This window comes from Lepisma saccharinum, chromosome 17 (genome assembly GCF_977018435.1).
Source record: "Lepisma saccharinum chromosome 17, izLepSacc3.1, whole genome shotgun sequence".
Lineage (NCBI taxonomy): Eukaryota > Metazoa > Arthropoda > Insecta > Zygentoma > Lepismatidae > Lepisma > Lepisma saccharinum.
Window position 1 is genome coordinate 16,108,901 of NC_139245.1, and position 25,698 is coordinate 16,134,598.

Consider the following 25,698-nt stretch of genomic DNA (forward strand, 5'->3'; position numbering starts at 1 on the left):
CGATCCAGACCTACCTTTTTAATTTCAGTATCAGACGCATTCCGACTAACTCCCAACACATCATACAGCTTCGAGTCCGCCATATTTAGAGCACAAATGTGAATTGCGAATTACGAAAAATGAAGAAAGGGAATAGTAACAGTGATAGTGCGATTTCATTTTCTTTCGGGAACCACAAAGTTATTGGGGTTTGGGAAGTTACTTCAAAAAAAAGTTAAGAACACCTTCCAAGATATTATTACTTCAAATGGAAAACACGAAATTTTACATGTAGTTACGATATTTTTCTAACTATCTTTGATTTAGAGCTGTTTTCGGAATACATGAACCAATCGTAGTAGTAGTGGCGTTCTGAGTGTTTGCATGGAATTTCTGTGATTCATGTGGCCACTCTACGTGCAGGTTAAGTAAACCATAGGCGTCTGCTTTGGAGGGAAAGGCATTTCTGCCCCAAAATCCCTCGATAGAGGCACATTTGGCCAGTTGGAAGTAGTCTCAAAACCCCGAAAACCCTTTTTAAATTTGTCTTTAAAATTTCTTTGCAAGGAATCAAAGGCATGAGAGGAGACATTAGCTCTCTACTTAAATCTTAAATACAATTTTTTGAACAGGAAAATTGAGTTAATTAATTACATTATATTTTCCTTTCATGAAAATGAAGTTCATAGGAGATCAAAGTCCTGAACCCAGTGGTCTAGTCTGTGCCAGTGGTCAGTTGAAACCAAATACATGTTGAAACAGCATTTTTGTGAACATGTGAAAAGAAAGATACTTGAAATATGAAGGGGTGGGTGATTTGTAATTCCCACTCTTTCGAAAGGAGTGTAGCCACTCCACTGCCTGAACCCCATAACAAACATTTTTGTTAAACATGGACATAATTATTTTGAGAGAGAAGAATGAACAACAAAAATACAGGAGTTCCATTTCTCTCAGCACATCTGTCACCATGGATAGAAACGTACAATAAAAAGTACACATATTTTATTTTTAATTAAAATCAACATTATCTAGGTTAATATAGAATTCAGATTTCAACCTGAGTTTCTCATCACGAGTTAAAGGCCGAGTCTGCTGCCACGCACGTGTCAGCAGTAAGAATAAGCGTCAAATTTGCTGCTGCCACGTAATTCGTCTGCTAAGATGATGTAACAAATCTTAAGAACAGATTAAGACGAGAGAAATGCAAGTTTATGATTAGTGGGCATGAATGTACAGGTAATTTAGAACCTTTATCTTTAGAAAACATTTAGCGATATTATTTTAATGCTAACAGAACTTAACCTAACTACGAGAGCATTTAGGTTTATTATTAGAAGAATGCTGAGGACCTAATCTTAAAACATTTTTGTGAAAGTAATCGCTACAACTTCACAGTATGTGTTACAGACGTAATTGCATACATAGTATGATGAAATCACGATAAAACAAAGACCGAGTCTACTGCCACGCGCATCTTTTTTGAGGTTCCAGCAGAAAAAGAACGTGGCAGCAGACACTGCCTCCTTTTTTGCAGAGCCCAATGTAATAAGCACACAAAATGCTTGAAGGTATTTTCCAACTCTTCCCTAGCAAAAAGGTTGAAATAGTATGTAAAATGTAGGGGGGGAGGGCTTTGTATGCACAGTAACCACCTACCCCCACCCTGCAAAGAAAATTCTTCCAAAATAATGGCAGTGTCTGCTGCCACGTTCTTTTTCTGCTGGAACTTCAAAAAAAGATGCGCGTGGCAGTAGACTCGGTCTTTGTTTTATCGTGATTTCATCATGCTATGTATGCAATTACGTCTGTAACACATACTGTAAAGTTGTAGCGATTACTTTCACAAAAATGTTTTAAGATTAGGCCACTCAGCATTCTTCTAATAATAAACCTAAATGCTCTCGTAGTTAGGTTAAGTTCTATTAGCATTAAAATAATATCGCTAAATGCTTTCTAAAGAAAAAGGTTCTAAATTACCTGTACATTCATTCCCACTAATCATAAACTTGCATTTCTCTCGTCTTAATCTGTTCTATTTGTAACATCCTCTCAGCAGACGAATTACGTGGCAGCAGCAAATTTGAAGTTTATTCTTACTGCTGACACGTGCGTGGCAGCAGACTCGGCCCAAAAAAAAAATCAGTGAGGAAATTGCATGCAAGTAAAGCCCCTATCACACGGAACTGGATTTCTAGTTAGAATGCTCTAGTTGACGCTGGACTGGCTACCCATTTGCTAGCTTTCGCCTCACACGGTACTTGTTATACCGTACTTGTCGATAGTCTTTCGTTCCCATAATGGCGGCCGCGCGAGATGTAAACAACGTATCACTTCACACTTTTAAAATACGATAACTATTCAACCGAGAGGAATGTCGCTTCGTATTAAATGGTTTTAGGTAGAGAAGAACGGCGCTGATAAAATACATACTTTACAACGTTTACTATACACGTATGGAAGAATATTTTAGCTTTTTCAATTGCAAACATGCCTTTCGTGTTGTATGCACTCGGAAACCACAGACAAAAAAAGGCTACTTTACAAACTCACAGAATATCTTCACATGGCGAAACTTTGCTCTGATTGGCTGTTCCACAGAATCTAGTCGAAGAAGTTAGTAGCAATTAGAACATGTCCTATTCCTCAAAACCAGTCAAGCAGTCAGCCAGGCGGCCATGATTACTAGCCAGAAAGTCAGTTCATCGCCAACTAGGGCATTCCAACTAGAAATCCAGTTCCGTGTGATAGGGGCTTAAGTTAGGAACTTAGGTCACAAGCCTCTCTCTCTAAAATGCAGTGGAGTTTCTCAGTGACGTGCGGTGACGTCCCAGTGACGTGCTCAAGGGGGGGGGGTTGGTGTGGGTCACACCCCTCCCCCCTTTAGGGTCTAGTATTCCTAAAAAAATGACAATAACAGGAAAACATTGCAAAATGATGAACGAGTACTGAAAAAAGTAGCTACCCGTAAACGCCGCCCACATTCGAAAATAAAAAACGATTTGGGTTCGAATCTCGGCGGCTTGGCCATGGGTTTTCTTTGTGTGTGTCCCTTCATCAATTTTATCGTCTCATCTTCGCGATTAGCCAAAAGTGGGGGAAAGGCGAAGTAAAATAAACCAAATCAAGCAATCAATCAATGATTTAATTTTTGTTAATTAGCGTTGCTTTTTCTTATATTTTGTTAATTGCGAAGATGATACGATAAAATTAATGAAGGGACAAACACAAAGAACACCCACGCCCAGGTAGGGGTTCGAACTCGGAACTCCTGGTGTCGTAGCGCGCTGTGATAACCACTCCCCCCACGGTTGGTTGATTTGGTGTTTTAAGTACACTTTATGCACAGAAACAAAACACGTAACAAAACACACTTTTTTGTAGTTTCTTCAATAATATTCATTTAGCTTTTTGAGTTCTGAGAAACATTTTTCATTCCAAATTATTTAATTATTCACTGCAGAGTACAACACACAGGACAAGAATGCACACTCATCACGGGTTCGAATCCGGGCCTGGATTGTTCATATGAGGTCCCTTCATCAATTTCATCATATCATCACTCATCCCCATTTTCGCGATAACCAAATGTGGGAGAAAAGCTAAGTAAAATAAACCAAAACAAACAGCAATATGAACGCGAGTTCTCTTGCCCAAATAAATACATCCGTATTTATGGCTGTTAGAGGCCAAGAGTAGTATATTTAAATAAAACACTACTAAAACGAGAGTGAGAGAGAGTCCGAGCACATATTTGTAATTTAATCATTATATATTCCATACTTGAAAAGAAAAGAAAGAAAGCATAAGATTATTGTCTGCACATAACACGTTCCCATTTCATAAATATTAAAACTACATCCCATATTGTACAACGTGTAAAAGGTCGTGTAAATAGAGAACATAAATACTGCAGAAAATTTTACCCTGACTTCTTTAGAGGATTTACAAAACATCTATGAGAAACCAATCCCCTATCTGTCCTATAGGAGATAGACTAGGGGACCTGAAAGATCGTGCTTTCAACCATTGCAGCAGGGGGCAAGGGAGGTAGAGGTAGAAATCTTCCTTTTCCTTGGGCCGGCAGTTTCTACCTGGAAACTGGTCAGACGGAAGAAGAGCGAGCTAGGGTATCCAGTCAGTTGTGCCTGCTACTCCTCAGTGCACACCACTGGAGTTTCTCATTAACCGGTTAAGATTCGGTTAGAAGTGGTCAAAACACAGAAATGGCCACAAAAATACATGTTGGGTGAATGTTTCAGAAAACATAACCCCTATAACTTTGTAAATATGATTTCTGCATTTCAAGAACTGGTATAGTCTTGAAAACAGGTGATATTTGCACAGGGGGGAAAATGTTAATTAAATGGGGATGTGGTACTGTATAATACAACTGATATGGTTAAATCACTGCTTATGGTGGTACAATGTACTGTTTTGTATTATTTTATCTTTTAATATTTCAATACTGCAATCTTACAAAGCGTAAAGCATAACAAGTGAACAAACTTGATAGACAAATTGGGTGCAGTTGAAAAGAAAGATACTTGATACTCTCTCTCTATGTGGGTGACTAAAGGGTACACTTAGATATTGGTCTTTTATCAATTCTCAAAACTTAGAATTGTGGATGAGGATGAATAATTCAGAATCACCATCTATGTAAATTTGCTTGTATTTGACTTAGGACCCGGGTTCGATCCCCAGCAGGGGAGAACCGGGACTTGAGCAACCTGTTCAAACAGCTCCGGCACCTACCCAGCATCATATAAAGTGGGTACCTGGAGGAAACACTGGGGGGCAGCAGCAGCTCAAGGGGGAGAGCCGCCGTGCCATGGCACTACCCTCAGAAGAAATGCATACATAGCCCAAGTATTGTTAAATTAATACATTGATAGCTTACAGACAAGGAGATTCGAATCTTGCAATCGGTCAAGCTGACGCGATGACCGCCCCAACCACAGACTAGATATGAACAGCCCCAACCTCCTCACTGCATCGCCTGCTGTTTCGTACACTCGGAGAGGCAGCGGTCCGTGCCCCTCAAGAGCTGGCTTGACCAAGTTGAAACACGTGAGAAGTCTCAGCGAGTAACATTTCCACCATGAGCCGGGAAGAAGGTGGCAGGAGGTGGTGTTAGCCCATAAGACACCACCCGTGCCTGTTTTCGCTTTGGCACAGCGAGGGAACTTCAGCAGTGTTGACACAGTTGCCATATTCAGAGATAAGTCCCTAAATACGACGGATTTGTAAGACCCGTTGGGGAAGTAATTCTTGAAAAAGGTACTATCTACTTTTCTGCCAACTTTTGGAGAAACGAACCTAGTATTTTTCCAAAGTTAAATGAACATTTTGATACTAGATAGATGCGCCTAGAGGGCCATCCAGACTTTTTAAAATTATAAAAGTAAAAAATCCTATGGTGATGCGAGTTTTCTTTGGCATTTCGACAATTTCTTTTTACATCAAATGTCTAGAATATTTTCAACATACAGTTGGAATACGTGTGCATGGGGGAGAAGGTGAGATTTGTTTTCCCTTCCTCTTGTAATTGTGTTTTTAGTGAAGTGTCCTGTAGTGTATAAAGATAGGTTAGCGAGTGAAGATGAATCGTATTAGTGTTCCACGTTACCAAACGAGGATAAACATCTTGGCCAGTGGGGCAACCTCAAGGAGGGAGGGGGGCATTGCAGTTTTTTTTGTTTTTTTTTTCAGATTTCTTGATCAGGTTGGCACTACCCATCATACTTGCTGCCAGCCGTTACTGCTGGGGGGGGGGGGGGGGTAAAGGTGGCCAGGGCCATGGTGCTGATCACATCACCCCCAGCTCGGCCGAGATCAAAGAAGTGTGGGACCCTAACCCCACACACCCCCATGTGTCTTCATGGCATGGTGCAAAGCACATGTACTTTGACTTAACTTCCCACTGTTGTAACTATTATCCATGGAATATCAAACTCAATTTTTTTTTCAGGTACCCCTTACTGAGGGTTGTCGATTGATTGATTTATTTTACTTCGCTTTTCTGCAATTTTTGGCTAATCACAAGGATGAGAATGACTGACATGTTGGAAGGGACATTCTCACTCAACGAACACCCATGCAGAAGGTGGATTTCGAACCAGACACCCCCCCCCCCCCCCTGACATGGTAGCATGATGTGCTAAGACTGCCACAGAGGCTGGCATACTTTTTATGTTGTAAATATCAAATTTTTATTAGGTCCCCAACCAAGAAATTGAGGCTCAAATTTTGGAACAAGAAAAAATAAAAAAAATTAGAGAAATGAGCATTTTCAGAGAGCTAAAACTAAAAGAGAAAATCAGTCACAGAGTTCAAATATTTTTACTAAATCTTTGGATGTATATCTTTCACACACAAAATTGTAGCTCTATTATTACATTAGTTTCCTGAAAAAAAAAGAAAGAAAAAAAGCTTTGATTTTCGTTCAGAAGTGAATATCAGTTTTGGCCCAAGTTTCAGACATTTGCATTAGAGAAGAAGATAAAAGAGATGGGATATAAAGTGGAGCTTGAAATGCACTGAAACATTTTTTACCTCTGCTTTCCAACATTTTTTCTTAGCTGAGTAATAAAATTTTAATACAACTGTCTGGAAAGTCCAAAAATGCTGGAAGGGATAATACAAAAAGGACTGCATTTTTAAAATGAAGTCAAATAAAAAGAAGAAAATGGCAGTTTTATTTTTTTTTTAAATAAATTATCGAGTAACCAGAGCTAGACCATTTGGTGTGGATTTACGTACAGGGTGGGGCATAGAATGTCATTAATTGAAAATGGCATATATTTTTTTATACTGCTGGGTCTTGGGAGTACTATATTTTCATGCAACGTGGCTTGGTTCATGCACGATTCAACAGATGGCTGCCCGTAACGATGGGCTGTAGTATCGTGCAACATGACAGACAAGGGAAGATTGACACAAGTAGAATGTGCTATTGGGGGGAGCTCCCCCCTCACAATGAACACAAGATTGAAGCATATGGAAACGAAGTGTGTGTGCTTGCTTCAATCTCAAGCCATGGCATTACTGGCCCTTTCTTTTTCAACAATACTGTCAACAGTGGACACTACTTGGAGATGCTTACCTTTCACAGCTACTGGCAAGTGGACTTTCTATCGAAACCAAATGGTTTATGCAAGACGACACTCCCCCACATACAGCTAACATTGTTTTGGACTTCCTGTGCAATCAATTTGGACTTAGTCATGCCCAATAGTTTTCCAGAATGCTTTCTGGGCAGAGCAATGACCCCCCCCACCAACTCTCATATTAACTACTTAAAGCTAAAGTAGTAGTGTCCACTGCAACTACAGAGCAAGTACAAGCCAAAAAATATCATTACCTTTTTCCAGGGATTTGTCGTCGAGTTGTCAATAACATGAGAGTCCGTCTGGAAAAAGGTTCAAGAAGGTGGACACATTGAACATGTACTCTACACATCGTAACATGTGTAATCCAATTTATTTGCATTACGTATTTTGTGTAATAAACAATGTGCAAACTATTTCCAATGGATGACATTTCGTGCAACTCCCTGTATATTTCACTTCTTGTCCAGATTTGATTTAGTCCTTGTTTACCCTTAATTTAGGCCTCTGTAGTACACGTACATTCGAAATTTAAGTTCATAAAAAATTATCTGCCAAATAGTACTTATGAGGAAAGATTAACAAACATATACCCATTCTGAACATCGATCATGGGCAAACTGAATGCCTAAACATTGGAAAACATTGTGAAGTAGCTTGCTGATGCCAAAGCATGTAAGCAAATAATTATTTTGTGCTACATTTACTATGGGTATGCATGTCTTGATCCTGATGGTTCGATGTGTGTTTATGTACATTCATTAGTTATGATGTAAAATCAATGCCATGCTTTTCGTAATGAACATCACTTACGGAATGTGGTTTTATCCAAGTTCCATCTTAACCTTACCAGGGACTTATAAGCACGGTTTTGTACTGAATGCATGTGGTTAGGGTAATGCACATGAGCCCCCAACATTTTAGTTACAGAAGTCCTTGCTCCACCAAATTTATTTGCAAGTGGCACTCTTAAATTGCAGATGAGAAAAAGAACACTTAAGTTAGCTTCAAAATGCTGAAGAAAAAACCCTCCATCCAACACACACAAACCTCAATTCTATGAAACAGATCTAATTAATGTGAATAACTATGTGGGTATGGACAACTTTGTACAAAATCTTCCCAAGACCAATGAATTTAATAAAATTTTAACTTTTACACAGTGCAATTATGATAAACTCGTTTTTTTACAATTTCTATACAGAATTTAAAAAAAATTCACCATCATTAAGAATGAAATATAGGTTGCATGAGACTACAGTAGTGTCTACAACTTATGTTGAACTGCATCTTTTGCAATTATTCTATGTAAAGAAACAAACTGCCATGATAGTGAGTGAGGCAACTCTACCCCTGTACACTTGGGCAAATTGGAGATTTGAGTTTTTATATTCTGTACAGCATACGATTTCTGAAAGTTGGCAATCAAAAAGCTATGAACCCTCACTGCTTTAAATATGTTGTATAAGAGTTCATCTTAAATATTCCTTGCAACTATCCACGTTGCAACATTCATCACAAATTTGTAGATTTGCAATGTACCTTATGGAGACATTGCTTTTGTAGACTCAACATTTCAACTGATGGACATTAGACTTCATCACGATAATATTCAAATTATCTTGCAGCTGAGTCACATGACATCAAAAGGTAATAAAATGTAAAAAGGTACACGGATAAAAATAAACACAACATGTCCTCAAATTGAAGAACCATCACATCAATAACATGAAATGAATGGATACTGTGCCACAAAAACAGGATGCTTAAATGAGACACAAATGCATCAGCGATGATTCAATATGACTAACTATCAAATATATGTTCTAACTGTTGAAGTGTGAACATTATTTGTTACTATTACAATTTCCTAAGAGTCAAAATATAAAATATTATCTTGGTTAATTGAAAACTGTACTACTTTCGTTTCACAATTGCCACGTGTTTATTGTCTACATTTTAAGGTTTCCTAAAAGTTGATGCTTGGAAGAGTATGATAGAAATTTTTGTTGTAAATAGTATTTTCATCTAAATTGAAACAACATGTTGGAAAACTGCACTTTCTTTCAAAACAGGTCATAAATTAAGTTGTAGGTAATGCACGCAGGTGTAGATATAATCTACCGGATATAGATCCACCTCCATATTTGAAACCCTGCCATGGAAGCAGCGACACTCATGTTGCTAGGTTAAGTTACAGTGTAGTTTGCATATTTTCCAAGGTTTCAGAAATCTTGGTGCTGGTGTATCATTGGATGCTACTGCTTTTTTTGTTCAATATTTTGCCATCTTTTGGTGTATTCCTGACGAATTATGACTTTCATTAACCTCTCCATGGGATGCTACCATCATGTAATTACACATACATGTACTGATTAAATTTAGTTCAACTTAGACCGTAATTAGTAAAATTTCCACAAGTTCTGTTATAAACTGTCGCACACAACACTTTGTGTCTATTTTTTTGCACTCATTACATTGATGATCCTGCTACTTATGTATTCTCACACACAGAAATACATGTGAATACACATATTTTGCACAAAATTTTCTTTGTTAGTGCCACTTTTGCCTTATCTAATTTTTCAAGGTGTCTTTACTTTTTCCATTTTATTTATCACTACTGAGCAGCAATACTGATAATGCATGAATTCAACATAAAATGTCCCAACAATTAGATCTCAACCTCAACTCTCACGCTGTATGTAATCACGTGGCTCAAGCAAGTTTTTTTCAAAAAAAGAATACAAATCGTTACTAGAATGCACACATGAATTATCCTTACAAATTGCTGCATTTGAACCTGTCTTTGGCATTCCATGCAATGTTCTACCACAGAGGAACTAAGTAAACTACTGGCTCCCTACAGTTTTTACAATTTTGATCTCTGTGTAAGTTTATAATCCAACTAGCTGATTGGCTGGGTATTTATTTATCCCAATCTTCTATCAGACAGGAATATAATGAATTCTAACTATAGTGTAAAATGAACGAAGTTGAACGGCATTGGGATTGTCACTATTCATCTTAGCGACCCCGAAAACTATGGATTCCACATTAATATCGGTTGTTTTACATGTCACCCCTTCCCACCCCACCCCTAGGAGTGCCAGAGGTGTCTTGGAATTGAACGGCATTGGGAGTGTCACTATTCATCTTAGCAACCCCGAAAACTATGGATTGCATACTAATATCAGTCAGTTCAGATTATTTTTACATCTCACCCCCACCCTAGGGGTGCCTCACCCCCACAGTATTTCTTTCCAGATTATAAGTGATATGTGTACCAAGTCTGGTTGAAATCACTCCAGGCGGTCGAGAGTTATGCTGGAACAAACGTACATACATCCATTTTTATATATTAGAAGATTCAGAGTACTCCTGAACATGTGCATATTCATGCCATCTCATACAATTTATGTAGCCAATTCAGTTGTACTCTTACGTTGCATCATCAGGAACAAGTGCACAGACCCACAACCTTTAAATGTGTTTGTACAGTCATGGACACTTCTGGGTTGTAACAATCGATTGATTTGGTTTATTTTACTTTGCTTCTCTGCCACTTTTGGCTAATTGCGAAGATGGTGATATGATGAATGAACACTCGCAAACGCCAGGACTCGAACCCGGTACCCCTGGCGTTGAAGCATGATGTGCTAACCACTCTGCCATGGGGCCCCGCTGGGGTTGTAACAATTACATTGAAAGGTAATGGGATTGTTACAACCCAGAAATGTCCATGACCGTACATTGAAAGCTGCTTTTTTTCTTTCTTCCCCTGAAGAATTCATATGTGGCATCAGCAGCATTCCTCCCTTGCAAATATCATTATGATATTATCTAAAATAAGCAGGAACTTTTTACCCTAAGGGTGGAAAGAAATTGAGATAATCTTTATGTACAGAAATTAAGGAACACAGATGTCAAAATAAAATCAATTTCAACAGAAATTTCACGGTGAAGTATTATTTCTTTCCAACCTTGGCACCTGGCACCATAAAGAAAATAAATTGAACTCAATATTTTAATACTGTAAGAGTATTTATTTCAACATTTACTCACCTCTGGTGGTAATATTGACACAACATTCTAGCATCAAACCAAGTGGAAGTCAAACCATTGTTGGCTTGCATATGTGATGGGAACAGTTTTCAGGCTTTTAATAAAAGGAGATACTATTTTCAAATGAATTACCATCACATTACTGTCTACAAGACCATACATCTCTTTGCTTGATGGGAAACACACTCATTACATGGGAACCTCATGCTTGAGCAATGTCGTCATTATTTAAATGCAAATTATAATAAATAATTAACTAAATTATACCACTTGGTTTTCTGGGGGGAGGGAGAACAGAAATGTGATATAAATAGTTGTTTACATTAGTTCAACATTACTGTTCACTACGTTAAGGTTAAATAAAACTCCACTGAATGATACCCTTTTACAACCTTTACAAAACTTTCAAGTAGCACTAGCTCTCACAGCAGTTCATTATGTACACAAGACATGTATGATCCTCTTCTCACATTACATATTTCAGACCTATCTTTACAGAAACTTGTATTTAAAAAATGTTTACAGACCTAGAGTGGGTGGGGGGGGGGGGTGAGGGGAGGAGTGGAATTAAAGCAAAAACACACTGTTTATATGTCCAGCTCAAAATTGTCAGAAGCATTGGGAAATGAAAATTTTTTGTGAATACAAAGTACATACCATCTAATTCTGCGTGAAAAAACATTTTAGTTCCAAATATTATGACCAGTACCTGCATGGAAAGGCTATCACAGAATGCACAATACAAACCAAGGATGACACAGAGACACTTAATGCTACGCTTCACTGTTTTCACTCTTTTCATCATCTGGTGCTGCACTCACACTGGATACATCATCTGTCTCTTGTTTATCTTTGGTGTTACTTGATTTTTCACTTTCTGAACTACCAGTAGTCTTTGCTATGTCTGGCACAGAACCATGACTTCTCAAGAACTTTCGTTCAAACACATTCTTCTCCTTCAGTTTACTCACAGTCTCTTCCAGTTTATTTTCTAACCGAGGTCTCTTGCTGCTCCGTGTTCGTCTACCACAAGGTTGGGATCTACCACGCTTGGTTGGGGTCTCCACTAAAGCCTCCTCAGCTTCTGTTGCATCCATTTTAGTACTTTTGGGAGAACTTTCAATGGGTTTTTCGGGCGGTGGCTCTGGTTTCTCAGTCAGACTGTCTTTCTTCACCAGAGCAACCGCCTCCTCAGCTTCAGAGGTTTCAGGTTTTGCCTCCGATTTCTGCACAGGAGGTGGCTCCTCGGAAGCTGCAGGGGGTGGTGGATCTTCCTCTTTCTCTTTTTCCGATTCCTTCTTTTCTGGCTCCTTTGGTATACTTTTCGATGGGCAAGCAGCAGGGACCTCTTCAGTCTTTGTGTTTTCATCCTTGCAACTTTCAGTCGAAGGCTTGCTAGAAGTCTTTTGGGGAGGTTCCTGGGATATTTGTAGCTGTGGTGCCTGTAGTCTCTCACCTGTGTCTTTTGCTTTGTGTCTATGATTTACAGACGGGGTTGGTGTTGGAACAGAACGGGCTTGGGGTTTAGGAGTAGATGTGTTCCTGCCTGAGACATCAGGCCTGTTTGGATTCAAGCCGTTAAGCAGTCCACACTGGGCCAGGCTATCATATGCCGATGACAACCCTGGCTGCAGAGAAAATGGATTCAGTCCTCCAAGACCCAAAGGCGTATACAGTAAGCTAGGATTAGGGAAAAGAAACGGAAAAGCACATGTTGTCGGTATACTTGATGAAGACGATGACTGTGATGTTGACGAAGCAGCTGGCTTGTTGACACGTTCATCCAATTTTCGAGACTTATTCTTCATGTTTGGGCTACTGTTCATTTCACTATCAACATTCATTGAAGGAAAACCAAGCCCAGCCAAATTTGTAAACAATGAATTTGTCAAATTTAAATTAGACATATTACTAAGATTCCCTACGTTTCCTAAACCACTCATACCACTCAAAGCTCCCAAATTCGGTACACCACTAAATGGAAGCAGAAGAGGATTCTTTGGATCCAATCCTCCAAGAGCTCCAAGTCCTGTAAGCAGGTTTGGATTTAGACCCGACAAACCACTTAAGCCTGCAGTTGCTGCAAGAGATGGTCCCAACCCAGATGAAAATGGAAGGCTTGAAGCTAAAGATGATGGAAGACCTGCCTGACTGACAACAGGATTTGGTGGACTTGAGAGAAGTGGTGGCCGACCAGGGCCCTTTTTCCTTTCATTTGGAATTCTCTTCTGAAGTTCATGGGGCAAATTGCCTCTCTCTTTTACCAGATCTCCCCATTTGGGGTCAACATCAAACATTGGGTTTTCTACAAGCCACTGGGCAAGCTGCTTTAGTTGTGGTGCCTTGGTTCCAGTGATCTGAAAGTAAAAGATAAATGATAAAGTCATGATACAATAGGCATTTAAAAAAAAATAATCACTGGTAATTGCAAAGTTACACATGGCAACAAAAAGCCAGTATATTACTTTGGAGCAAAATCAACAATATATTAACAAACAATGCAAAATCACAAAAGTTTTAAGACTATTTGTGCACAACTGGCTTATACATTGTATTGACAAGAAATTGTATTCCCCGAATCTGGTAAACTAAATACAGAAATTTGGATTGCTTGCATTAAACTCTGCGTGAACTTCTTGAACATTAATTATTATTTAAAAACCATATTACAATTCACAAGTTTTCCTACAGAAGCTAAATCTAGTAATTCCAAATGCACCACAGTAAAAAATACAAATAGTAGTACATTATGTTAAAGGTATACATTAAATTTGGCACTTTTAAACAATTGGGTAGAAAATATCACGTAAGGTAATTTATGGGCTTTTATTCATATAGAGTACAATTCCTGCAGATTTATTTATATATTTGCTGAAATAATGTAGAAATGTTACTGAAAATATGAATACATTACACTAAATCTAACAAACTGCAAAATACTGGTATTAACAAACCAATAAACATAAACTTAGTACATTTAAAATCTAGTAAATTCATCATTGTCAGTTGCAGTGAAGTTATTTTGCAATTATAATTGGGAATGAATATAGTAACTCACATTAACAATTGCTGTTTTCTTACTAGCTTTCATCATAGATTGTTAAGGAAACTACTGCAAGGAGGATTTTAAGATATGATGGAATTACATACTAATGCATAGTCACATTAACAAATTCAAGAATTAATCTGGAATATATACCTTTTTCCCTGTCATCCTGTTAATTACAGACACATTTTCATCCCCTGTCAAATTTTTCCAATCTAACAAAGATGGATCTACTCTGGGTCTACGTCTTCTTGTACCACTCAGATAATCAGCTATGTGTGCTTGATCCTGCATCATTGCTGTTTGCTCAGCTAACCACTTGCTGACCTAGAAAGAGCAATAACATTCCACTGTGATTATTACACCAACAATACATTTTATAAATTGTGAAACAATAACTCTTGAATATTAAAAGAGCACATTTAAGGCAAGACACAATTAATAACACACTTTATCTGAGTGTAGAAGAATGCACAGATACTGGTTTTATACAAATAGTCTAAGAAAATGGAAGAACCTCAGTGTATATAATGCAACAGAACTTAATCTTAGGATCATTAAAAACAACATTAATGTACTGATCAACATACACATTTTCAATAGCAAGAAATCTTAACTCTGAGTTTGATTTTAAGCCACCTTTATGCAGAAAGACTAATTGGGACTGGACCTACAGTTTAGTGGGATCTGAACCATATGTGCCTCCACTTGGTATCAAACCCAGAACCCCTTGATTACAAGGCAACAACATTACCCCTATGCCATCAGCGAGGCCCTTGCAAAGAATCTATCACTTTCATTTTCAACAACATTACAGTTTTATTTCCAGCCAAATGCTGATCAACTTGACAAAATGCCTTGGTCAGTGTATTTTTAAAGTGATCCCCTGTACACTGAACCATGCCATGCAAGCACAAAGGGGTGTGGAGGTAGGGGCCCTGACATTCTCGATCTGTAATAACCATATGAATGACACCATACTCCCACTTCATCTTTATCACCCCTTAGGTTGCCTCTAACTAGGTTGGATGAGTCCCAGGGCCACTTTATGTAGGGGTAATGTCAGAAAAATTCCCACCTCGGACTTGTGCATGGTAGTCAGACATCCTAATGAAGCAAATTCACCTTAAATAAAATTTAATATCTTGAAAACTAATAATAGCAGACTTATGAATTATACTTTATTTTGTTCAGTATGGATCAAGTTATATGGTCATGTGTATAAGGGCAACTCCCCCCCCCCCCAACTCCAGTGGAGAGTGTTGTAGCCTCAGGATTGAAAAATGGTTCTGAAATACTGGTTCGTTTATACTTCACAATTATACAAAGAACAGCCGGCAGAGTGGTTAGCACATCGTGCTACGAAGCCAGGGGTCTTGCGTTTGAATCCTGGCCTGGATGTTTGTGAATATCCATCAAATTCATCATATCATCACTCATATCCATCTTCACAATTAGCCAAAAGTGGCACAAAAAGCAAAGAAAATTGAAGCAAGTCAATCAATCAATATACAAAGAACATGTCACTTGTCATTTTTGCTTTGTGAGAAAATACTTTTTTATTTACAGTACCACTTAAGTCAAAATTTTGTGCTGAAAAAATTCTTTAAATCCCACCGATACCGATCCTTGTATAATTCCAGTATAAAATAGCAAAGGCTAGTTACAAAGTCATACTAACTTGTCACATCACTAGGCATGTATTTAGAAATATATAATTTGGGGAGCCAGTCCGAGCCAAGTCTCTCAGAAATACAATTATAAAATTGTTTCTATTTAATACGTTAATATAATTATTTGTAATAACATGAAAATTAATTAATTAGTACTTCATTTCTCCGATGCGTATGGAGTATTGTTGTATGTAACCACAGCCTAAGAAACTGAGGAAATATAAACGTTAATAGTTATTTCGTTCATTCTATCTTGACTAAAAAATATTGTTATTACATAAGTAGTAAAAAAGATGCTATAAAATCAGATAAAACAGCAAATATTCATCATCTAGCTTACATGTAGTTAAGACCGCTAAAAGTTATGTAAAAATAATAGTCATTGCAAGAAATTTGTGTTAAAGAAGTTAAAAAATTGAATATTTGTTGAATAACAAAAAGAATGATCGTACGTCCATTTGATGAAAAGTAAAGTTCCTGATAAATATTTCATGTACATTATTTTAAATAGTGGTGTACATAAATCTTTAGAGGGGCCTCTCTGATGGTGTAGTGGTAACGCCGTCGCCTTGTAAACAATAGATCGCAGGTTCGATACCAGTGGAGGCACATAGTGGTTCGGGTCCCACTTTAAAATGTAGGTCCAGTCCTGATTAGCCTATCTTTCATTCAAAGCCGTATGTTCTCAATCTAATCTCGGCGGAAATTATCAATTGATTGATTTGCTTTATTTTACTTTGATTTTTGTGCCACTTTTGGCTAATTTGCGAAGATGGGGATGAGTGATGAAATTGATGAATGGACACTCACAAACATCCATGCCCAAGCCGGGATTCGAACCTTGGCATCGTAGCATGATGTGCTAACCACTCTGCCTCGAAGGCTGGCTTTCGGCGGAAATAAATAGCCATCATTGGCTGATACCGGCAGTCACATGAAAGACAGAAGTGAAGAGGATAAGTATAAATTGCTGATTCCCCTTTGCACTTGAGCGTAGATAATACAAAGCTAATTTCACAGCAACCTTCATCCCTCTTTTCCAAGAACTCCACAACTACCTGACCTGGCATTAGTGCGGCGGGGGGTTAAAAACATCCACCTATCTTACCACCACGAGCTTCAAGCAAGAATTGGCAATAAATGGTTTATTTCCCACAGAGTTAACTAAGCAGTTACATGCCTTCATAGTCACGTTTGGGTTCAGCTTTCACTTACCCATGGCTTTGATCTTGCCATCTGCTTCCCAGGAGGGTGGGGTTTTATCCACTGTTTCTAGGAAAATCTATGGAACTTACTGTGCTGGTGTCCCAATCTGTCACAAGGAAGGGTGAACGAACTTTTAAAAAGGACAAATGTTGAGATGAGCTGTTGCCTTTTCCCGCTCTTCTACCCACTGAAAATCTTTGGTATCGGTAAAAGAAAATCAACCGATGCCGATACCGATTCGGCACAGCCCTAATCAAAATAAATAATTGGGAAAAAGTACAAGGCATCTTTCCTTTTAGATGACTTGCAGCATTTCTTGTATTCACATTCAAGTAGCTCCTAAATCATTCTCAAACTGTTATATTAACACTGAATACTTTGGCCACAAAGGAAAATATTTATAGTAAAATAACAAAAGACAGATCTTTAAAACTATGAACTTACCTTTGCATCATGGGAGAATGAACTAATTTTTGATGAGAAATCAGACACTTTGTTTATATCTGATAAAAGTGACTCATAATTTTTGCGCGTTTGTTGCATTAGTGATGGAGGTGGTTGAGGTTTCTTCAACAAGTTTTGCTCTGCTTGTGACAATACAGAAAAACTTTCTTTGGTGGATGCTAAGTCAGACAACCTTGATGTCCCTGAAGTTCCAGGTGAAGACACAGACGTTACTGTTATCGTGAAGGGTTTGGACATGGCAGTTGAACTAGTATTGGCAGTACTGGTGGAAGCTGATGTTCCAATGGGATTTGATTTCTTCAAATCTGAAAACAAAGACTGCTCCTTTGCTGCTGACAATCCCAAAACAATCTCATCCAGCTTCCGGCGTTTCTTTTCTTTACAAGTTGGATCATCCATCTATAAAAAGCAGACAAAAATAAAAACTGACACTCACTGGAACATTAAAGTAATAAAATATGAAATTACATTGAAATTTTTGGTTTCTCATTCTAAACTATTATGTATATATACACATAAGATCGTTGAGCACTACAAACCAAATAGCAGTTCATAGTATTGTTTTTTCTTTGGGTGGGGGGGGGGGGTATCTTTCATAATTTTCACATGAATATAATTTAACATGTAATAAGTAGGCACATATTTTTGGTAAATAAAAAAGCAACATTTCGGTACAAAAACTGAGTCAATTTCAGGTTCAAAAGCTGTAAATATAATAAAATTTCGGTGTTATAGCAGTGAAAAAGCAGTACAGTCAACTCTCGATTCAACGAGCTTTCACAGTTCCCGGGAAAAGGGTCGTTATTTCAGAGGGGTTGTTATTGGAATTTGCCCCAATTTTCTGCTTAAACGGAGCTCAAACGGACACGACGATGCCTAGGAGATGGTAACACCATTTATCCTGGTAGTTATACAACCTGTTATGCACAGGATGCGTGTTGTGAGAAGGAAAATAGAACATGAAAACGTTTTCACAAAAAAGAATTTAAAATAATGTTACTTTCTTTCAATTGTGCACAGTCGTTGCTTTTTCCAGGAAATTCTTACAATTATAGTTAACGAGAAACCCGTTTGCACTGAGACCTATGGAAAGGAAAACAATCTGTCACTTATTGCAAGCGAAACTCGAAGAATCTTGACACCAGTCAGACTGGTGCCAGCAAAAGTCAGGAGATAATCGGGCAGAATGAATGTTGGATTTTATACAGGTCTACTGGAGCATTGTCTGTTACAAGATTAACTAGTAAGATTAGATGTGTCGGGAGAAACAACACAACCTTTCTAGGCACCAGACAAAAAAAAAGGCGGGGCTGTAATTTTCGTTCTGGTTCGGCTGTGTAAAATACATCGGGAAAAAAAAAAACATGTTTTCTTTGCTTCAACCAACTTCATTCACCCTCCCCCTTTCCCCATTCACGGGAGCAGTCCAAACTCCTTCCTTGACTTGCATTGTAATCCAGTGTGAAAAAGGAGACGTGCAACTTGCGATCTGTCTTCACCCAATGCATATTCTAGGACACATCATTAAACAGCATCCAAGTCGAAAGTCATTTAGGTTTGGAATTGAATTTCACTTTAAACTGTATATTTAGTCCCGATTAGCCCATCAGCATAAAATGAACTGAAAACAAGCTTTATGAATCTGCGCATTTTTACATATCAAAATGGTAGATCGTTATTTACTCTTGCCTTAATCGATGATTTAATGTTGGATTTAGGAGTATTCTCGATGTCAAACACCCACTTCTCCAAAAGTTATCCTCTTGAATAATGTCTTTTTGATCTCAGCGACCATTCCTACATTGAGCACTTTTTTTTCCTTCACATGAATGGTTGAATGGTTCTGAAGAAAAGCGGATGCAAATTAAATTTACAGTTTTGCTTATCAGAAGGTGCAGAACATGAAGTTATTTTAACTCTTGTTTTCCTTTCTGGAGATCGAATTTCGTTATTGTTAAATGAAAACAGCTTTGCGAGATTCAAAACAATAACTTTTTCCTTCCCGCTGGATGAGTCATTGCTCTTATCGGCAAGTCAGAGCTTTGCAGACGCTAGACAAAACACTGGTGCCAGCTGCATCGTAAAAACAAGGAGACGGGCTGGAAGTTCGAGCAACAGGTGGCGGAAGAGAAAAATCCCAGCATTTGAAAGATATCGCAACTGTCGAAGATGGAACTTTTAACAGCAGTGTAAAGGAGAAAGAAATGACCCTTGCATTACGTTTTACCATGCAACAGACAATAATACGGGTAATATTTCCTATGCAGACAACAGCATAAAAAAAAGACCTGAATTCTGCAATTATCAACACTGCCCTGAGCACCAGGGCGGAGAATAAGCTGGGAAAAAGGGGGGGAGGGTTAATTTTTTTTCCTTGTTCCTTTTCAAGAATATATTCCGAACTGGTTGCCCCATTTTAGACGTCAAAGGAAAAAGGAAAGGAAGAGGGGTGGGTCCACTTCCACCCTCACCTGTAATCAGCCCGTGTGCACCCACGAGCAAGAAAATCACCCATCCCCCCCCCACCTTTGCTGACAGGAAAAAAGGGAGAAGTCAGTCAGCCAACGGAACACTTCTTTGGCAGATATTACGACACAATTAGGAAAACGTCTGAAGTGGGAAACGGGAGTTATGATGCATGTAAGATCAAAATAAACTTTTGTGGAAACCTGGATGACAACGCATTAAGCGGGTTGACGATCTTTAGTTCGTCTATGTGGCTTTGATTAACTCTAACAGTTTCGCTTTTTTATGAAGTGTTGCAGGGAACAAAGAACACGTTTTGAATGAAAGTGGTTACTGGAAGTTGTCGGCTACAAGGCCGAGAGTTGCTCACTCACGGGAACCTACTAAAATCTAGGTCAGAGCTGGACAGATGGGCCAGACTTCCAGGCGCCACGCATCTGTATTTTGAAACATTTCTGCGATCTTATCTCTCAAGGTGGTGTATTTATCGATGAAAGAGCTTGACCTGCCATACACATTGGCAAAGACTGCAAGTCCAGCAGTCATTTCTGGCTGCTCCCCCCCCCCCCTCCTCACCTGCGAGATTTCAGCAGCTCTTAGGACAAGGAAACAAGTCAAGGTCGATTTAACGTAACATCCAAGCACATTCGATCTTCTCTTCTCACGTATCCAAGAGAAAGCGTGGCAAAACAAGCCTGGTGCATTGGGTAGCGACCGTCGGGTGTGGGGTAACATTGGTGCGCTTGAGGGAGGGGAGAGTAGAGGTCAAGTGCTATTGGTTATCACTCAAGCATGGTGTGGTGGTGTCTATTTTTAGTTCAGACCCAATTGTGAGCGGTAGAGCGCTCGTGAAGGGAATGAGTGGGAAAGAAAAAAACCAACGCATTTTTCGGCCGATTTCCTTCAATTTTTCTACTTTTTTTCCCAAATTTTTCCTAAATTTTTCAAATTTTTTTCTAAATTTTTCAATTTTTTTTCTAAACTTTTCAAATTTTTTCTAAATTTTTCACGGTTCCCGGGAAAAGGGTCATTACTTCGAGGGGTTCGTAGAATCGAGAGTTGAATGTATATAAAATGACATTTTGGTTTTAAAAATTTGAAAATAATCCCAAATTTAATTTAAAAACTGCACTTATTACACAAAATAAACATCTCCCTTCTAATAGCACATTTATGTCGTTACCAGAATATTAGTTCATTCCTGTGTAAAGGGATCCACTTTTGTTTCTCAAATATTTACAGCATAATTAACTAATTTTACGTGAATTGCATAACTATAAGGATAATTCTAACTTCAGAAGGTGTCGCGTCAGTAAATAAACTCTAAATTTCATGTTTTTAAGTTTATTTCGCATTTTGCATTATTTCGTGACACAACAGGGTGGGAAAATGCACCTCACACTTTTCAGAAACATGAAAATTTAACATTACAATGTGTTATTTCACATTTCGTGTTTTCGTCATAAACGAGATAGATATGCATGCCTCTAGTAATATGGAAAACTAAATTGTTTGAAAACAATGAGGAAAAAATGTAATGATTATTTTGATGACTGGGACATACTTAATGAAAAAAGGCAAATTTATTAATTATTTTGATATGAAATAATGAAGTATGGCAAAATCATCTAAGGGATATGTTGTGTTGGCATTGCTTTAATTTCAGTGTGCTCAATATTAAAAAACTTAATTCAAAAAATGTTCAATTTTAATGTGCATGTGCAACACTGAAATGGGAAATTTCAAAATATGGCATTTCATCTTTCTTAACCTTCAGATGCACAATACTGCTGACACGCTAGTAACATTGGCTAAGCAAATATGAGTATCATCATCAATTACTGAAAATATGAACTTGGTCATTGATAGTAGCTGATCGTTTCTAAAATTTAAAATTTCCCTGGAAAATTGAATGGTAAAGATGGTCCCCACAAAGAGATATTCTCATATAAATTTGGCAAAACTCCTATACTACATAGCTCAGAAATAAGCGTGAAAAAAACTGATATGTTGGCACACACATTCGCATGTGAACAAATTATCCTCCTGACAAATGTATTTTATTTGGTAATTATTAATTTCTTCCTACATTTTTATATGTGTAATATGCCAATCTTTCTTATGTTTCACGTATAATTTCCAAGACACAATGAATTAAAAATATTGCACATGTAATAGATATAAAAACCCCACCTTGCGTTTCATTATTTTATCCAACATATCGTCCAGTTTACTTTTTTGCTTATTTTTAGATGGAAGCGAGAAATCCTGAGCTTCTTGCATAGTTTCCTTGCTGCTTTTGGGAGTCTCCTGGGAATCACTTTTGTTAAGGCTGAAATGAAGGGAAGAATTTTGATCACGAATATTTTATGCTGAAACAATTTTAAGGCTGTGTGAGAAGCACAAAATTCATGTTGCATTTATGGACATGTATATTGCACTTTATAAACCCTACAAGCAAAAAATCTTCCAATTTAGGTGGATACTTTTTAAAACTTATATTTTATTAGTTTCAAGACAGTTTTTATTAATTTGTCCTACAGTAATTGTGTTAGAAGCTGTTTTCTTCTTATTTATAATATTTAATTCTGCTTTTCATTACAAACACTTTTATTACGTTTTCAACAATGAGCTGTGAAGAATTATTCCAGCACAATCTTACATATGAATTCTATGTTATTTAAATTTATTAGGAAAAGCACTTGGTAAAGTCTTTGCTGAGTTAACATACCTTGATGAAAGATCTATTGGCGTTAGCGTACTTGAAGTGCCAGGTATCAATGTAGGTCCAACTGGTTTATTTGGTGTGTGGAACTTCATATCAAATGAATTCATTGACATAGTAAGACCACGTGGAGCCTGCTGGTGCGCAGGTGGTGGCTGTCTATTTGCTGACACTGGTGTTGAACTGCAAATAAATAAGGTAGAAACTTACAAAAGGAGAACATAAATTTGTCTACTATTTCTACTTAATATATTTTTAAATTTTAAGTTAATCTAAGGTAAGGAGTATAAATTCTTAGCCAAATAACATGTGTATGATTGAATAAGTGAGTGAGTGTGTGTGTGTTAAGTTTTGACCAGTGGTAAAAAGAAATGGAAACACACAGTTCCTGAGATATCACCATATATTAGGCTTTAAAAACTCCAATTCACATTTAATTTTAACACTTAGCAGACCAATCTGAAAATATTGTGTTTTTTACATGTAGACTGGCCTTTTTTTGTTGCTTTTCAAAAGAATTATAGAAAGGAATGTTTTTAAGGTGATATTAGTTACCAAATCTTTCTGAAATCTACAAAATAATTTCTTTCCACAGATATATGTTACTTTTATATATTTTTCTCTCATTTATAACAATTCTTTGAAAGTAAAATAAAAATAATAAAAACTAATAAAAAAGTATTAAAAGTTACTGAAAACATATTTTCAAGGGCTGAGCCGATACCGATGCCAATGTATCAGTATCGGTGATGGAAAGTATCAGTTGGAATTCATCTACAAATACCAACCCATACTTTTCTGTCACATTTTCCTTCCATGGGGTCCGCAAAAATGGCGTGGACACTTTCACGGAGTCTAGTTATCTTGGAAATTAAGCAAAATTCAAACTATATTTATTTTGCACTAAAAACTGTATTTTTTGATTACATAACATCTATTTTAATATTCTGATGTAATTCTTGAATATTCTAAAGCATATTTCTTGGTGACTTGATGCATATAATTTGAGAAGAATATTTATACACTAATATTGATCAATATTTTGAATTACTGCCATTTTTAAGTATCTGTATCAGTGAAAATCTGTAAGAGTATCAACTCAGCCCTAATATTTCCAATGTGCAAAAAAGAAATAAATACAATGAAAAATAACCTAAACACTAAATACACCTTTTCCTTATTAGAACTGAAGTCTAAATTGCAGAATTTCATCAAAATTGTTCAATGCCATTCTCAAGACCATAAACAAAAGCACAACGTACTTTAACACAATTACAAGTAAAACTCGGCAGCTATGGTCATCACACATTTCCTTGAACTTATGTAGTTGACACAAGATGGATGAATGATAACCATTTTACAAACGTACCATACTTTCTCCTTGCAAATGAAGGATCACGTCACCAACTTGTAAAAAAAAAAAATTTTTTCAATTATGTCTTTCATACTGAAAACAGTAAAAGCTTTATTAATACCTTCCATTACTATTACTTACCGTGACTCTTCAGAAGACTCTTCATTTGGTTCCCAAAACGATGGCTTTGATAAAGCTGGCTGATGACTGGTGCTATTCAGAAGAGCATGCAGTTTTGCTGAAACAATATTGCACCAATTAGTTGGAAACTTATTAGAAGCTTTCCTTACAATACATAGCACAAAGATAGTCTCAAAAATATTAAGGACAAATTGGGGGGAATTACCAAGAAAAATAGCTCAAAAGGCAGATTTTTCTTAAAGGTTACACACACAAGAGGTTCTTTAAGCATAATATTGCAACCAATGAAAAATACAGTACACTATTCTTACACATCATGCTTAATTTTTTAATGACATTGGAACTTTAAAAACAAAAGTGTGTAAGTTTGACAATGTGTTTGTTACAAGAACTTTTGTCACAGGCTGCTGAAACATAATTGAGGTTCCACAAGCTTATTTTTCATTTTTCCGAGCAAATTTTCTTCGTAATTTGCACGTAAAAATAAAAGCAAGCTGATCAGAGTAAATTACCTATCTCCGCGTAACCGCCAAACAGATATCTTTAGACACATCTAGATATGTCAGAATTAACTAACTAACTAACTCTCTAGCCTTCTTAAACCCGAAGGTTCATGGCTGCAGCAACACAGGCCTTCCATTTGTCCCTATCTTGAGCAAGATCTATATACTCTTTTCCATCCCTACCGATTTCCTTTAGGTCCATCTCAACGTTGACCCTCCATCTTCGTCTTGGCCTTCCTACAGGTCTCTTACCATCAGGTTTCCCAACAACGATCCTATAAACTCCTCTTTCCTCTCCCATTCGTGCCACATGGCCTGCCCACCTAAGTCTTCTTGATTTAATTATTCTAATAATATCTGGACATGAATACAAATTATGTAGTTCTAAATTATGTAACCTTCTCCACTCACCTGTCTCCTCATCCCTTTTAGGTCCAAAGATTTTCCTAAGGATCTTCTTTTCAAATACTCTCAATTTATGTTCCTCTTTCAATATAAGGGACCAAGTTTCACACCCATATAATACTACAGGCAAAATTACTGTTTTGTATATTTTAACTTTTAGTTTCTTAGATATTAAACAAGAAGACAAAAGTTTATGAAGAGAGAAGTAACAAGCGTTTCCTGAATTAAGCCTACTTTTTATTTCCTCTTCAATATAATTTTCACTTGTTAATATTACTCCTAAGTATTTGAATTTGGAAACTGGTTCAAACGAGTTGTTATCAAAAATTAGATTTTGATTATTACCTAACACTTGCTTTCGGCCTGTAAGTATATATATTTAGTTTTCTCTTTGTTAACTTCCAAACCTATCTCTTTAGCAGTTTTGAAAAATATTTTAGCATTATTCTTAATTGTATTTATATCGTCCCCTCATAAATCTACATCATCTGCATATGCTAACAACTGAGTCACACCATTTAATTTTAGTCCTTCGTTAGTTTCTTTAACCTTCCTAAC

The 25,698-nt window shown here is 37.3% G+C and overlaps 2 protein-coding genes across 6 annotated transcripts in view; both read right to left on the reverse strand.

The window, feature by feature from the left end:
• Positions 1-129, reverse strand: part of LOC146001548 (dnaJ homolog subfamily A member 2-like) — a 40,639-nt gene extending 40,510 nt beyond the window's left edge. The window contains exon 1 of the mRNA XM_083139008.1: positions 15-129. Coding sequence (XP_082995134.1) covers positions 15-83 — 69 coding nt within the window. The 5' untranslated portion in view covers positions 84-129. The remainder of the gene's footprint in view (positions 1-14) is intronic.
• An 11,013-nt stretch (positions 130-11,142) lies between these two features.
• Positions 11,143-25,698, reverse strand: part of LOC146001549 (uncharacterized) — a 103,535-nt gene continuing 88,979 nt past the window's right edge. For all 5 annotated transcript variants that reach the window (XM_083139012.1, XM_083139013.1, XM_083139011.1 and 2 more), the window contains 6 exons: positions 24,233-24,329; positions 22,744-22,920; positions 22,206-22,344; positions 17,526-17,945; positions 14,356-14,529; positions 11,143-13,513 (listed from right to left, as the gene is read on the reverse strand). In XM_083139012.1, the coding sequence (XP_082995138.1) occupies positions 11,930-13,513; positions 14,356-14,529; positions 17,526-17,945; positions 22,206-22,344; positions 22,744-22,920; positions 24,233-24,329 (2,591 nt within the window). In that variant the 3' untranslated portion in view covers positions 11,143-11,929. The remainder of the gene's footprint in view (positions 13,514-14,355; positions 14,530-17,525; positions 17,946-22,205; positions 22,345-22,743; positions 22,921-24,232; positions 24,330-25,698) is intronic.